Source organism: Octopus bimaculoides, chromosome 30 (genome assembly GCF_046866305.1).
Source record: "Octopus bimaculoides isolate indiv1 chromosome 30, ASM4686630v1, whole genome shotgun sequence".
NCBI classification, from domain to species: Eukaryota; Metazoa; Mollusca; class Cephalopoda; order Octopoda; family Octopodidae; genus Octopus; species Octopus bimaculoides.
In genome coordinates, this window is record NC_142957.1 from 6,483,763 (window position 1) to 6,500,185 (window position 16,423).

The 16,423-nt window shown below is 40.2% G+C and overlaps 1 protein-coding gene across 1 annotated transcript in view; it reads left to right on the plus strand.

Moving 5' to 3' along the window:
- LOC106874340 (uncharacterized) overlaps window positions 1-14,310 on the plus strand; it is a 26,423-nt gene extending 12,113 nt beyond the window's left edge. Inside the window, exons 8-15 of the mRNA XM_089346561.1 lie at window positions 916-1,082; window positions 3,043-3,164; window positions 4,691-4,739; window positions 5,601-5,973; window positions 7,562-7,642; window positions 8,529-8,586; window positions 9,408-9,653; window positions 13,410-14,310. Of these exons, the coding sequence (XP_089202687.1) occupies window positions 916-1,082; window positions 3,043-3,164; window positions 4,691-4,739; window positions 5,601-5,973; window positions 7,562-7,642; window positions 8,529-8,586; window positions 9,408-9,653; window positions 13,410-13,536 (1,223 nt within the window). The 3' untranslated portion in view covers window positions 13,537-14,310. The remainder of the gene's footprint in view (window positions 1-915; window positions 1,083-3,042; window positions 3,165-4,690; window positions 4,740-5,600; window positions 5,974-7,561; window positions 7,643-8,528; window positions 8,587-9,407; window positions 9,654-13,409) is intronic.
- The last annotated feature ends 2,113 nt before the right edge of the window (window positions 14,311-16,423 follow it).

A 16,423-nucleotide genomic window follows, 5' to 3' on the forward strand; every position in this document is an offset into this window, starting at 1 on the left:
CCACACAGTGGGACTGAACCCGGAACCATGTGGTTGGTAAGCAAGCTACTTACCACACAGGCTCAAAAAAATTAAGCCCCGGGGTCAATTCATTTGGCCAAAATTTCTTCGAGGCAGTGCCCCAGCATGGCCACAATCAAATGACTGAAACAAATAAAAGAGTAAAAGATAAAAAAATCTGAGGTTTTGGTTGCACCGTGGGATTGAACTCAAAACCTCATAGTTAGGAAGCAAGCTCCTTAACCACACAGCCATGCCTGTGTGTATGTAAATGCTGATTCCACTCAGTTTCCCTAACACTATGTGGCCAAAAGCCAGGAAGATTGCTTCTCCATTGGACTAATGCCCCATTATGTAAGGGTTAGCAACTGGAACAGGTCATCTGGTCACAGAAAAGTTACTTAAGGTTTCATGTCACCCATGCCAGCATGGAAAAATAGACGTAAACCCTACAAAATGAATCTGACCTAAAAACAATGATGATGATGATGATGGCGGTGGTAGTGGAAGTGATGGTGATGATGATAGTGAAGATGATGATGATGCTGATGATGACAGTAATGATAGTAATGGTGATGATGATGATGTATTTGATGTTCTTGTTCATCTCTTCTTTCTCCACACCTACCCCCCTCTCCCTCCTGTCCCCCTCTTCTTCCCCATCTTCATGTACTTCTGCTTTGTCCCCCCCTCCTTCTGTCCTCCTATCCTTCACCCTCCTTCTCATCTCCTTTATTTAATTCTTCTTCTTCTTCTGCTGCTCCCCCTCCCCCTCTCTTCAGTTTAAAAAATCCAAAAAGAACAATTTGAAGTCCTCCATGCCTTTACTCACTGCACCCTCCCCCCCACACCATCTTCTTAAATTGTCTGAGTTCATTAACATATCACCCCCCCACTTGCCCCTCTCTCTCACAGTTTCTAAACGACCAGACAACACAAAGAACAAAGACAAGGACAGCAACAGGATGAAGGCCACTTCATCTCGGACTATCAATCCCAAGGGGAAAACCTCATTGAAATCCGGGCCCACAAAGCTTTTTCCATCGAAGAAAACCAGCGTCATCTACCCAGCCGAGCTACAGGTAACTGGTTGAGCTGTTGTTGTTGTTGTTGTTGTTTAGCCCTAGGCCGGTCCTGATCCAGCAGACCTATGATCATAGGTGCTCCAGTTGTGACCTTCCTGTATATTATTCAGATATAGTGTATCGAGGACCACATTATCTAATGTGTCCTTCTTAACTATCGTTTAACTTTGGGTCAGCCCTGATCCAACAGACCTGTGATCAAGGACGTTCCAGTTGTGACCATCATGTCTCTAATTCAGACATAGTTTATCTGGGACATTATCTAAAGTGTCCCTCTTCAGTGTTGTTTAGCTTTAGATCAGTCCTGATCCAACAGACTCTATGATCAAGGACGTTCCAGTTGTGACCATCATGTCTTTTATTCAGACATAGTGTATCTAGGACTACAATATCAATTGTATCCTGATTTGTCATGTTGTTGTTGTTTAACCCAAGGTCAGTCCTCATCTAACAGTCTTGTACCTACATTCTGTGTTGTTTAAGCTGTGACCATCTAATCTTTTATTCAAACATAATGTATCTAGGGATACACTATCTAGTGTGTCTTTCCTTGTTGGTTAACTTCAAGGTAGTCCTGACCTGACATACGTATACCTATGAGCAAGCAACTTCTACAAGGTAGCTAGACCTGATAGAAACAGCAGTTGAATGCCTCTCAAGTCACAATCTGTCTTAGTAAAGGAGGGATCTATCAGATAATATAGTCCAAGATATTCTGTAAGAATTGATGATAGTATGGTGATAGTATGGTCTATGTTGTTGTTGGCACTCCGTCGCTTACGACGACGAGGGTTCCAGTTGATCCGATCAACGGAACAGCTTGCTCGTGAAATTAACGTGCAAGTGGCTGAGCACTCCACAGACACGTATACCCTTAACGTAGTTCTCGGGGGATATTCAGCGTGACACAGTGTGACAAGGCTGACCCTTTGAATTACAGGCACAACAGAAACAGGAAGAAAGAGTGAGAGAAAGTTGTGGTGAAAGAGTACAGTAGGGTTCGCCACCATCCCCTGCCGCTGCACTAACCACTGGACCATTGCACCTCCACAGCCTTATATATATATATATATATATATATATGTATACCAGGTCTGATAAAAAAAGAAAAAAAAATACCAGCGCTGTTGCTATTGTAACAGCTAACTCACTCAGTGTGAAGCCAGTTGCCACAGATTGACCTTGAACTTTGTTGCGCGTGCCTATTAACTTGTACGCACGCACAACACTGGAAGTGGGAGGTTGTGGCTCAGTAGCGGTAGGAGTAGTGGAAGGGTGAGGCCTTTCTACGTCAGTGTTGATCTGAGAACAAAAAAAAATGGAGGGGAAGGGAGTAACTATGTAGATGGTGGTTCGCCAGGAAATGCGGCTGGAGGAGAATTATGGTGTAAGGGAGATAAGTCATACAATAATATTGTATGAGTTATTTCCCTTACACTATAGTTTGCATATGTTATTTCGTTGCGTGTGTGTCTTTCTTGTTGTTGGCACTTCGTTGCTTACGACGTCGAGGGTTCCAGTTGATCCGATCAACGGAACAGCCTGCTCGTGAAATTAATGTGCATGTGGCTGAGCACTCCACAGACATGTGTACCCATAACGTAGTTCTCGGGGATATTCAGCGTGACACAGTGTGACAAAGCTGGCCCTTTGAAATACGGGTACAACAGAAACAGGAAGTAAGAGTGAGAGAAAGTTGTGGTGAAAGAGTACAGCAGGGTTCGCCACCATCCCCTGCCGGAGCCTCGTGGAGCTTTAGGTGTTTTCGCTCACTAAACACTCACAACGCCCGGTTTGGGAATCCGCTGCCCTAACCACTAGGCCACTATGGTCTATGAATATGTTACAATGGTCATAGCTGATGATAGTATGGTCATAGTATTGTCTATGAATATGTTACAATTCTACTGCAACTCTCTTAAAATGTCTAAATATTTGCTTCTATATTTAAACATAGTCTCACCGCAAGCCTTTTCCAACCTCAGGGAGACAGAAACCTTCTGTAGTGAGGCAGTTGGACCTCCATGGATCTAATACAACTTCTCGGAACAACCAAACAACAAAGTTTAACACCACCAGGTATGATATTTTACCATTTTTTATTTATATATATATATATATATATATATATATATATATATATATATATATATATAATGTCATTTAACTGCGGTCATGCTGGAGAACCGCCTTTAGTTGAGCAAATCGACCCCCAGGACTTATTCTTTGGAAGCCTAGTACTTATTGTACCGGTCTCATTGGACGAACCGTTAGGTTACGGGAACGTAAACACACCACCATCGGTTGTCAAGTGATGCTGGGGGGACAAACACAGACACACACACACATATATATATACATATATACGACGGGCTTCTTTCAGTTTCCGCCTACCAAATCCACTCACAAGGCTTTGGTCGGCCCTAGTCTATAGTTACAGACACTTGCCCAAGGTGCCACGCAGTGGGACTGAACCCAGAACCATGTGGTTGGTAAGCAAGCTACTTACCACACAGCCACTCCTATATATATCTATATACCTATATATATATGTATGTATGTATGTATGTATGTATGTATGCATAGAGTGTTTGAAGTGGTGTACAAATATTAAGAAAAAGAGGCAATCAGAATTGTGGATAATTCTTCATTAGCACTTTCATTCATTTAAACGAACCCTACAAGAAATATATTAAAACCAAAATAATAAGAACAGAGAGTTTCTTCATTTTTTTTGTGTGAATCGGATGTTTTTTTTTGTTTTGTTTAGAAGAGGAGAAAATTTTGTTTTTTGGAGAAAAGGAGAAAGAGAGGGAGATAGGGAGGAGGAGAAAGAGGAAGAAAAGCAGGAGTGGAAAGGATAGACAGAGAGAGAGAGATTTCTTTTCAGTTTGATGTGGTCAACATTAATATATGTATGTATATCTCAAGAATACTATAATTCTAGGGATGGTTGTCTGTACCTGAAATATCTCGGAAATAGTATATTATATCTTCTGGTACGAATGTTTACATTTTGTAACTCTCTAGGAAAAAGAAAAAGAAAAAAACGTTGACAGTAGGCATAGGGGTGGCTGTGTGGTAAGTAGCTTGCCACACAGTCAGTCCCACTGCATGGGTTCAGTCCCACTGCATGGCACCTTGGGCAAGTGTCTTCTACTATAGCCTCAGGCTGTCTATTAAATCCACTTTCAAGTCTTTGCTTGGCCCGGCACTATAGTAGGAGACACTTGCCCAAGGTGTCACACAGTGGGACAGAACTTGGAACCATGAATGAATAGACTCAAGAGTACATTAGATAATGTAGTCCTAGATACACTATGTCTGAATAAAAGACAGGATGATCACAACTGGAACACTTTTGATCATAAATCTGCTGGATCAGGTCTGACCTGGCGCTAAACAGCAACAAGGAAGGTCACATTAGATAATGTAGTCCTAGATACACTATGTCTGAATAAAAGACAAGATGGTCACAGCTGAAACACCTTTGAACATAGGTCTGGATCGTAGTTTACCTGGGGGCTAAACAATACCATCAACAACCAGCCACTGCCAACCATGCCCCTCCAGCTGATCAATGTTTTCCTGTTTGTTTATTTCAGTAAACAAGCGACCGGTAGGCCTGAGCTTCCATCATCACAATGGGAATTGGTGAGTAAAACAGTTTAATATGAAGAATATCATCTTCATCATCACCATTACTGCCATCACCACCACCACCACCACCACCACCACCACCGCCGCCACTACCATGCTAAATGGGTTAGACCAGTGGTTCCCAAACTTTTTAGAGGCGCGACCCACTATTTATGACACCAGTTTATGGCGACCCACTGAACTCTACTGGGTCAAAACATTAATGAAAGAAACAAATTTATTTCAGATTATATTTTCATTGAGGCCTGTGAGAAGGATGAGCCTGTTTCTTGCTACGCTCAATAATAGAATTAACATCAGATTCAATGTGTGATAGTTTCAGCCGTAAAGAATTTGAGAGCTGCAAGTTTATTTCGAAATTTGCCTTTAATCCCAACCATTGCTGAAAATCCAGCTTCACAATTATAAGATGACGCATATGGGAGAAGTACTTTTAATGCTTCGGTGGAAATGATTGGGTATGGGGTTTGAAGAGATGCCCAAAACGAAGCAGTAACTGTTATCGGCTCGATCAGTTTTGTACTGCGCGTTGTTTAAAGTTCTTTATAAATAGGTAAAAACAGACTTTTCCTTTTTACGATTATGTTACGAATAAATAATTTGAGAAAATGACCACCTCTGATTTGTTAAGTTTGTGAAAAAAGCCTACTGCTTGATAAAACAACCAGTCTGGTATTAAAAACATGAGACTTGAACTATCTCGATAGACAGCAGTTAATCAAAGCTAATGCGTAATTTTACAACTTTTTGCGACCCACTAGGATTCCATTCGCGACTCATAGTTTGGGAACCACTGAGTTAGACGGAAGCTAAATAATAACTATGATGATGACAATGTATTGTATCTCATTGCAGTTTGACAACCGACATATTCGCCAGATGCTCTACCAGCTTGCGCAGTCTTCCGGTAAGGGGGATCTGCCAAAATCTCAAACCCCTGCTGCAAGTGAGGTTGTTGTTGCTGTTGACAACGACAGTGCCAAAGACGGCGAAAGACTGAAGCAGTTTCTACAAGAGCCACACTCGATGCAAACCAATGATGACCCAATGGTAACCAATAAAGATCTCGGTATACCTGCTGTCCAGTCCGGTCCTTCGGTAAAGGAACAAGAAAACCCTTTAGCTAGTGATGAAGAAAGAACAGAGTCCTCGGAAACATTGCTGCAAGCATTCTTTGGGATGTCGTCCATTGATAAAATGATTATCAGGTTACAAGAAATTGAGGCAAGTTTGGTCTTCTGTTTCCGGTTCAATTTTTTATCTTTTACTTGTTTCAGTTATTAGACTACGGCCATGTTGGGGCACCGCTTTGTAGAATTTCAGTTGAATGAAATGACTCCAGGATTTATTGTTTTTTTTAAAGCCTGGTACTTATTCTATCAGTCTCTTTTGTTGAACTGCTAAGTTACAGAGATGTAAACACACCAACATTGTTTGTCAAGCAGTAGCAGGGAACAAACACAGACATGCACACACACACACACACACACACGCATTCATATCAATATGAATATATACACAACTAAATACACACACACACACACTCATATAAATATATATATATACATACATAACTAAATACACACACACACTCATATAAATATATACATACATAACTAAATACACACACACATACAGATACATACATATATATATAAATATATGACTGGCTTCTTTCAGTTTTCATCTACCAAATCCACTCACAAGGCTTTCATTGGCCCAAGGTTATAGTAGAAGACACTTGCCCAAGGTGCCACACAGTGGGACTGAACTCGGAACAATGTGGTTAGGAAGTAAACTTCTTACCCACACCTATTCTTTATGTTGTTATTGCTGTTGATGTTTTCCCTGGTATTGTTATTGTCGTTGTTCATGTTGTACTTGTTGTTGAGAGCAAAATGACACCCTGCCTCCTACGACTCATTCACCCTGGGAACATTTCCTTTTACTCTCATGCATTCTCAGTGTCATCCCTTATCCCTACCTATATTTTCCACTGAATGCCTCCTTCACCTTCCCCCTTTTCTCCCTGTGCCGCCCACCCCCGTTTTGCCAGCTGCAGCCTCCTTTCCTTCTGTTCATCCCAACCATTTCCATCCTCATGTACCTCTGACTTCATCCCTGGTACTGTGCATCTCTCACGCACATACATATGCACACACAAACACACACACTTTGCTGCCACTTATTTCCTCCACCTTCTCATCATCGTCGTTTAACGTCCGCTTTCCATGCTGGCATGGGTTGGACGATTTGACTGAGGACTGGTGAAACCAGATGGCTACACCAGGCTCCCATCTGATTTGGCAGAGTTTCTACAGCTTGATGCCCTTTCCTAACGCCAACCACTCCGAGAGTGTAGTGGGTGCTTTTACGTGCCACCGGCATGAAGACCAGTCAGGCGGTACTGGCAATGGTTTGGAAACAAGTTTCTCAACCATACAACCATGTTTATGCCATTAACAGGTAATACACCTCTCTTAGAGCTGTGACTATTACTTCACATTATAATTCAAAGGTTAAGCTTTTGCCATCCAAAAGAAAGAGATTGCTTATTTAATGATCCTCCACTTAATATTCACAACTGGCCATACCTCTCTACCTGTGTTCATCACTCACTGCATCTCCCTCAATCCATGTGCCGCTCACCTCTCACAGTGATCTTTCAGTTTTTCTAAGCCCTGTAAAAGAACTCAGAATGTTGGGCCTCCCTTTTGCAATGTCCTTAAAGCTAGGAACTTTCCAGCAATCCATTGTTTGTATGTATGTCTGTTCTTAAAAGCTCTCTGTCTCATATTTTGTATCCCTACAGGAAGAGCAAATGAAAATCCGTCACACCTGGTCGAAGCATGTTTACCCAACTACGTCGTTACAAAAGCCCCCAGCATCAACAAATGGTAATGTTTCTTTGTAATCTCTCTCTCCCTCTCTTTCTGTCTGTCTGTCTCACTCTTTCTCTCTCCTTCTGCATATATGTGCATCTAGTTATATTTGTATATATATGTAATGTCTCTCTTTCTTTCTTTCTTTCTCTCTCTCAGTTTATGTGTGTGAGCATCTAATTATGTTTGTATGTGTGTATAATGTCTCTCTCTTTCCTTCTCTCTCACTATCTATATCTGTGTATTTCTGCACACACATACAAGCATATCATCATCATCATCGTTTAACGTCCGCTTTCCATGCTAGCATGGGTTGGACGATTTGACTGAGGACTGGTGAAACCAGATGGCTACACAAGGCTCCAATCTGATCTGGCAGAGTTTCTACAGCTGGATGCCCTTCCTAACGCCAACCACTCCGAGAGTGTAGTGGGTGCTTTTACGTGCCACCGGCACGAAGGCCAGTCAGGCTGTACAGGCAACGGCCACGCTCGAAATGGTGTACTTTACGTGCCACCTGCACAGGAGCCAGTGCAGCGGCACTGGCAACGATCTCGCTCAAATGCCTTTATGTGTGTGTATAAGTGTGTGTATTTGCCGCCAGTGTCAAAACATGTTCAATTCCCAGTCAGCCATGCCAAATCCTTAGTAGCCAAGCAGCAGAGCACACTCGTCTCATTCCAGGGTGAGAGGAACGAACTTTCCTTACTCTAAAATAATGAGGTGTGCTTAAAGGAACATTCTGTTGGGTTGTTGCTGTTGTACAATCCCAGGATTCCATTTGACAGAGTAATCCGAATGCTAAAAGGTTAACTTTACTGTTTTTGCTTCCATGTCTTCTTACTGCCACTGTTGCTGCTGCTGCTGCTACTACTGCTGTTGTTGTTTCTCTTCAATCCAGGGGTTCAAGATGGAGCTGAAGCTCAAAGTAGGAAACAATCCCAGGGGTGTCAGCAAAGGTAACTATCAACCGGTTTCCACTTTTGAATTGCTTACCATTTCTGTAGTCAACCTTGTTGTTGTTGTTGTTGTTGTTGTTTTGGATATCTTTTTCGGTCATTGGACTGCAGCCGAAGGCCTTTTAGTCAAACAGATCAAAACCCCTGTAGTTTATTTTTTTCTCAATTCATGGTACTTATTTTATTGGTCTCTTTTGCTGAACTGCTAGATTATAAGGGATGTAAACCAACACCAGTGGTCAAGCAGTGGATGGCGGGTACAAACACAAAGACACACACACACATGTATACCCACAAATGCTCTTTGTAAGCCTAGTACTTATTCTATCGAACCATTTTTGATGAACCACTAGGTTATAGGAACATAAACACACCAAACGATGGTGGGGCACAAACACAGACATACCCACAAACATGTGCACGCACACACACACACGTAGGCTTCGATACAATTTTCATCAAGCAAATTCACTCAGAAGTTATCAGTCAGCCCAGGGCTATAATAGAAGGCATTTGCCCAAGGTACCATACAGTGGGATTGAACCCTGAACCTCTTCACTTCTTGACTTAAACTTCTTAAACACACAGCGATTGTTTACTTTTAGAAGGACATTGTTTGGTAGGTGTGAGAGGTAGGATCTGACCTTGTTTTAAATGAATCATGCATTATCTCATAGCTTTGAGATTTCAATGATGTGATTGTCTACTTTTAGAATGCCATTGTAGGGTAGGTGTGAGAGGCTGGATCTGGCCTTGTTTTCAATTAATCATGCATTTTGCTTTTGTTTCTTTGTTTATTCATTTCATTTCCATATTTGTAGTATTATATCTCCGAAAGCCATCATCTTCACCAAAGAAGAAACTAAGTCGGCAGACCAGTCTAAACCAGCGCCTTCACACCTCTGTTCTGCAGCTAACATGATGTCAGCATCAACACAGACCCGTCTCTTTCTACAGAAACACACTTTGGATGCTGTGAAGAAGAACCGTGCTGCGTACCTGTTGTACCTGAAGAATTCAGCATACCATCAGGTGGAAAACTTTGATCCCTGGGAACTCACGGAGAAGTATGTTTTTCTCATCAATATCGCATTCATCGTCATGGCAATATATGCATTTAGATATATGAATACATACACACACACATATATTCTTTTACACTGAACCCAGAACCATGCTTCTTTATTTCATATGTTGTTGTTGGCACTCCGTCGCTTACGACGTCGAGGGTTCCTGTTGATCCGATCAACAGAACAGCCTGCTCGTGAAATTAACGTGCAAGTGGCTGAGCACTCCACAGACACATGTACCCTTAATGTAGTTCTTAGGGATATTCAGCGTGACACAGAGTGTGACAAGGCTGGCCCCTTTGAATTACAGGCACAACAGAAACAGGAAGTAAGAATGAGAGAAAGTTGTGGTGGAAGAGTACAGCAGGGTTCGCCACCATCCCCTGCCAGGACCTCGTGGAGCTTTTAGGTGTTTTCGCTCAATAAACACTCACAACGCCTGGTCTGGGAATCAAAAACCGCGATCCTATGACCACGAGTCCGCTGCCCTAACCACTGGGCCATTGCGCCTCCACCTTTATTTCATATATATTGGCCATAAAGGCCTTACAAAGAGGGGACAAACAAGGACAGACAAACATAAAGAAGCTGCGGGCTGGACACAGACATTAATGAGATGAAGGTGATAACAAAAAGGATGAAATAGAAATGGGAGGGGCACCGGCGCCCACCGACCCCTCGAAAACACTGTTCTCTTTTACAATATAAAAATTCAGTATAAAGATTCAATTCTCAATTTAAAAGCATGCTTCTTACCACACAGCCACACCTGCACCTATGTTCTTTTATTCTTTTACTTGTTTTCAGTCATTTGACTGCGGCTATGCTGGAGCACCGCCTTTAGTTGAACAAATCAACTCCAGGACTTATGATCTAGCCAAGATAAAATAGATGATCCAGCAGAAACCATCTTCAGTGATCACATTGATAGGCTCAACTACAAATTGGTTTTTTTCCTTGATTTGGAACAAATTTTGAATCTATCTTTGACGCACACTCTTTCTCTCTCTCTCTCAACGATAAAAACAAGAATCACCTGTCATTATAGAGAAAGTCACTTTATGAAGTCAGTGTTGTGTTTTCTATATTTTGAAAGACATACAAAAACACGCACACACACACACACACAGAGAAATGCACACATTCACAAACAACCAAAAGGATAACTGTATGTGTTATATATCATCATCATCATCATCATCATCGTTTAATGTCCGCTTTCCATGCTAGCATGGGTTGGACGATTTGACTGAGGACTGGTGAGACCAGATGGCTACACCAGGCTCCAATCTGATTTGGCAGAGTTTCTACAGCTGGATGCCCTTCCTAACGCCAACCACTCAGAGAGTGTAGTGGGTGCTTTTATGTGCCACCGGCACGATGGCCAGTCAGGCGGTACTGGCAACGGCCGCGCTCAAAATGGTGTATTTTACGTGCCACCTGCATAGGAGCCAGTCCAGCGGCACTGGCAACACACACATATATATATATATATATATATTACACGTGTATAAGGGATGACCACTAGGTGGACATCCAATATGCTAGAAAGAGGACGTCAACGACCCAATCACAAAGAAAAATAATATTCTCCACTAGGTGGACATCCAATATGCTAGAAAGAGGTCATCAACGACCCAACCACAAGGAAAAATGTTCTTTGTGGTTGGGTCGTTGATGACCTCTTTCTAGCATATTGGATGTCCACCTAGTGGTCATCCCTTATACATGTGTAATACAATTTTTTCTGAATTTTTAGATTTTTTTATATGCTAGGCCACTTGGTTTTAAATTGAATACATATTCAATTTATCACCTTATCTATCTATCTGTGTGATATATATGTATCATTAATTAAATATTATTCTATTAGAATATTATACACTGAATTTATAATGTGTGCTCTTTGTGTAAAATGTCAAAAATACTTATACTATAAAGTAGACGGTTTAGATATAGGTTCAAGGTTGAATATGGTACTTATGCGTAGGCACCCGAATATCGTATCCCAAAGGATAGGTGATCAAAATAAAAAAATAAGCAACACGGATTTCAAAGGTGATTGCAGTACGCACGTTTCATGCTACCTCAATTTATTTAAGTAATGCGAGCATTACCTTAAATGCAATATGAAGAGCAATCTTCAGCTGCACGAAAATGCAGAAAATTACTGTAGAAAAGACATATTATAAATGTGGCAACATTTCAAATCCAAGTAGGAGAGAGAATACATAAAAATCCAAATGTTAGGAAGAATACATAAGTCCATCTTGACATAGCCGAGTCTATCAGGCTAACGATCGATTATATATACTGTATTTTGAAATAATAGCATGAAATTTAATATCATAAAAATTCCTCATGAAGATATATATGTCTAAAATAGTATTGTATTAAAAATATATATAAATATATGAAACATGACTGCTTAAAAATTTGTTAATTAATGCATCTTACGATCGTTTCACGAAAGTATTGTCATTACAATGGAATTGATTGTTGATACACATTGATAGACAATACTTCTGCTCGTCTGAGATGGAGAAGATAAAGTTTTTTATAATATATCGAATGTTGTTTTAAAATTAGGAAAATTTATAAGAAAGTATGTATATATACAATAGTTATTGTTTGAAATCTGTGTTGCATTGCGTTGACTTGCACTTAAAAATTCTCATGCTTTTAATTAAAACTTGTTTCTAAAATGACAAAACTACCTACCTATCTATCTGTCTGTCTTCGTCTCTGTTTCTCTCTCTCAACAACTTTTTCTCTTTCCCTTCTTCTAAATATATCTTGCTGACAGGGGTTATCTCCCCTTTTGATTCCTACTTTTCTTCCTCCCACCTTCTAATAGATAGTGGAGGCGCAATGGCCCAGTGGTTAGGGCAGCGGACTCGCGGTCATAGAATCGCGGTTTCGATTCCCAGACCGGGCGTTGTGAGTGTTTATTGAGCGAAAACACCTAAAAGCTCCACGAGGCTCCGGCAGGGGATGGTGGCGAACCCTGCTGTACTCTTCCACCACAACTTTCTCTCACACTTACTTCCTGTTTCTGTTGTGCCTGTAATTCAAAGGGTCAGCCTTGTCACACTCTGTGTCACGCTGAATATCCCCCGAGAACTACGTTAAGGGTACACGTGTCTGTGGAGTGCTCAGCCACTTGCACGTTAATTTCACGAGCAGCAGGCTGTTCCGTTGATCGGATCAACTGGAACCCTCGACGTCGTAAGCGACAGAAACAATGTTATGTAGTGGTTGTATTTCGAGATGGGACATCAGTCCTTACTTGTTACTGAAAGAACGCTGGTTCACACATACAAACATTCACATACTTCCCTTGTACACGCACACACGTACATATACTCACACAGAATTGAAACGCTGTTTGATTTTTCTTTTCAGCATTGAATGTTCACCATCCCACTTCCATTGCGCACACATACAGATACACACACACACATTTACATACACACACACAGAGTTGAAACGCTCCCACTACCAGTCTGCCATCACCCCTTCCTTCCTTATTCATTCTATCACCCCTTCCTTTCTCATTCATCTATCACCCCTTCCTTTCTCGGTCATCCATCACCCCTTCCTTTCTCATTCATCCACCACCCCTTCCTTTCTCATTCATCCACCACCCCTTCCGTTCTCATTCCTCTACCACCCCTTCCTTTCTCATTCTTATGTTGTGACGGAGAAAAACACAAAATAACAAACCTGGTATGTTTTTTCTCTCCATTGCAGAATTGCCGACGCCATTGCAACAGACTGTGTCGCAGTCGTCCTTGGAGAACTACAGCAGCTCAGCGATGACGTCATCCAACAGATATATGAAGATGAATTTGCCAGTGGACCACGCTCTGAACTTTAAAAACCTGTGTGATCCCCTTCGCAGTCCCAGTGGCCTGTGCCTGTTTTTTTTGTTTGGCTCTTTGAAGTCACTGTTGTTATTGTTGATATATTCAAGGTCAGCTCTGACCCTAAAAAAGCCTCTGATCAAAAATGTTCCCCCCTTGACCATCCTGTCTTGTATTCATGCATAGTGCATCTAGGACTATATTATCCTGTGTCCTTTCCCTGTTCCACCACTCCAGGCCAGTCCTGTCCCAGTTACTGGGATTAATTATCCTGTCTTTCATACAGACACAGTGTATCTAGGACTACATTATCTAATGTGCCCTTCCTTGTTGTTGTTTAACCCCAGGTCAGTCCTGATCCAGCAGACCTATGATCAACGATGTTCCATTTGTGACCATCCTGTCTTTGATATAGACATAGTGTATCTAGGACTACATTATCTAATGTGTCCTTATTGTTTAGCCCTAAGCCAGTCCTGATCCAGGAAACATGATCAAAGGTGTTACAGCTGTGACCATCCCGTCTTTTATTAGGGGTATTAAGGATGTTGTTACCTCAAGGAATTTTGATAGCCCTCTTGGGTCCACATCCAAACACTTTGGACCAAGAATTAAGCCAGTTGCTATGGTTACTGTATTCTTCATGTCAAACGCAATACATTGATTTTTCGGAATCTTTCATTCCAAATTCCTTCTGGATTACAGATTTTTCTGAGCTAGGGGAGTGGGTGTGGTCACCTCTAAATTAAACGAATGTTAAATTTACTTAAATAATTATATATAGACACAGGAGTGGCTGTGTGGTAAGAAGCTTGCTTCCCAACCACATGGTTCCGGGTTCAGTCCCACTGCATCGATCCTAGGACAAGCGTTTTCAACCAAAGCCTTGTGAGTGAATTTGGTAGATGGAAACTGAAAGAAGCCTGTCGTATATTATATATATATATATATATATATATATAAAATTTTATATTTACTCAAATACCCCAAACTAACAGGGAGTTTCTACCTCATAAACAGGAGTTACACCACAGTCATTTTGTGATCTTTGCTACCCTGGTATCTATTAACCAATTTATTTTGTCGGAGTTAATTGTTAACTAAGAGAAAATAAATACATATAATCAAATATATATATATATATATATATATATATATATATATATATATATATATTGGCATGGCTGTGTGGTAAGAAGTTTGCTTCCCAGCCACATGGTTCTGAGTTCAGCCCCACTGTGTGGCATCTTGAGAAAGTGTCTTGTACTGTGGCCTTGAGCCAACCAAAGCCTTGTGAGTGTATTTAGTAGACAGATACTGAAAGAAGCCTGTAGTATATATATATATATATATATATATGTTAATAAGCCACAAAAATGGTGAAATATTGGTATCTATCATTCCTGAATGGGAGCAGAGGCTAGTTGACTTGCCTATCTATGATATACATACACGCACAAACACAGATGTATACTTATATATATATATATATATATATATATATATATATATATATATATATATATATATATATATATATATAATTAATTCAAAAACAGGATAAATTCTTTTATAAGAATTTATCAAGTAGCTAGCATGAAAAAAACCTCATAAGGGAAAAATCCATCATTTATTCCCCAAAGTATATTTATTTATATAGGGGCATTACTATACATGAATGCCTCACGCTAAGAGGGACTCTAAGGTCAAACTACCATAATAAACACATTTTTACCGAACGCAAGGAAATGCAACTCTCAAAGCTAGCCCCTTAAAAACAGGACCTTAGAGTCCCTCTTAGCGTGAGGCATTCATGTATAGTAATGCCCTTATATAAATAAATAAATATACATATATTTATATATATATATATGGGATTATCAATCCAGGCAAAATACTTAACAAGCTCTCTGTTGGCACAACAGGCTAACAATATTACTTAGATTAGTGAAGAACTCCAGGTAATCTTGTGGCAGGGTCCAATGTTATGGTTCATCACAATTCTATATTGTAAATCCGTGGATGGGTTCCAGACAAACTGGTTTTTACATAGAGTGATATATATATATAAAAAAAAAACAAGTTAAAAATGATGGCCATTATATATTTTTCCTTTATTGAAGCAAATTTGGCTTACTGTTGGAATGGCTCTGATGAAAATAACATTAATCTTTTAGGCCATTCAATTTTAGTCAATTGATCAAAAAATCCCCACTGAGTAAACTTGTCAACAATGTACCTGTAATGACTGCCAGAAACGGCTGCAAGCCAAATTTGTTCTAATAAAGGAAAAATATGTAATGACCATTATTTTTACACACACACACTCATGTATTATACATACATAAATTATATATATATATGAATTCCAGGCCCGTCTCCTTCCACCCTCGTCCCCTCCAACACATCCATGGCAGGTTGTGCAGTCGAAGGTAAACAGTTTATTTATGTGCCAAAGTATAACACACACACACACACACACGTATATGTATATATATATATATATATATATATATATATATATATATATATATGCACACACACACACACATATATAACGTGTATATGTATGTTTGTGTGTGTATATAATAACCTGTATATGTATGTTTGTATATATCGTTTAATCGTTCGTTTAACGTCCGCTTTCCATGCTAGCATGGGTTGGACATATATATATATATATATATATATATTTTCACACATATTATTTAGCTAATATGTCTTTTAAAACCTTTCCCTCCTGCGTTGTCTTCTCTTCATGTGTTCATTGCTTTCATGATACATACACACACACACATATATATATATCAATATATACTTTATTTAAAAGCAGCAGAAATATAAAAAAAGACTGTTACTCGGCGTTTCACGTTCCCGTTCATCGGACAGTTTTGTTAGAAC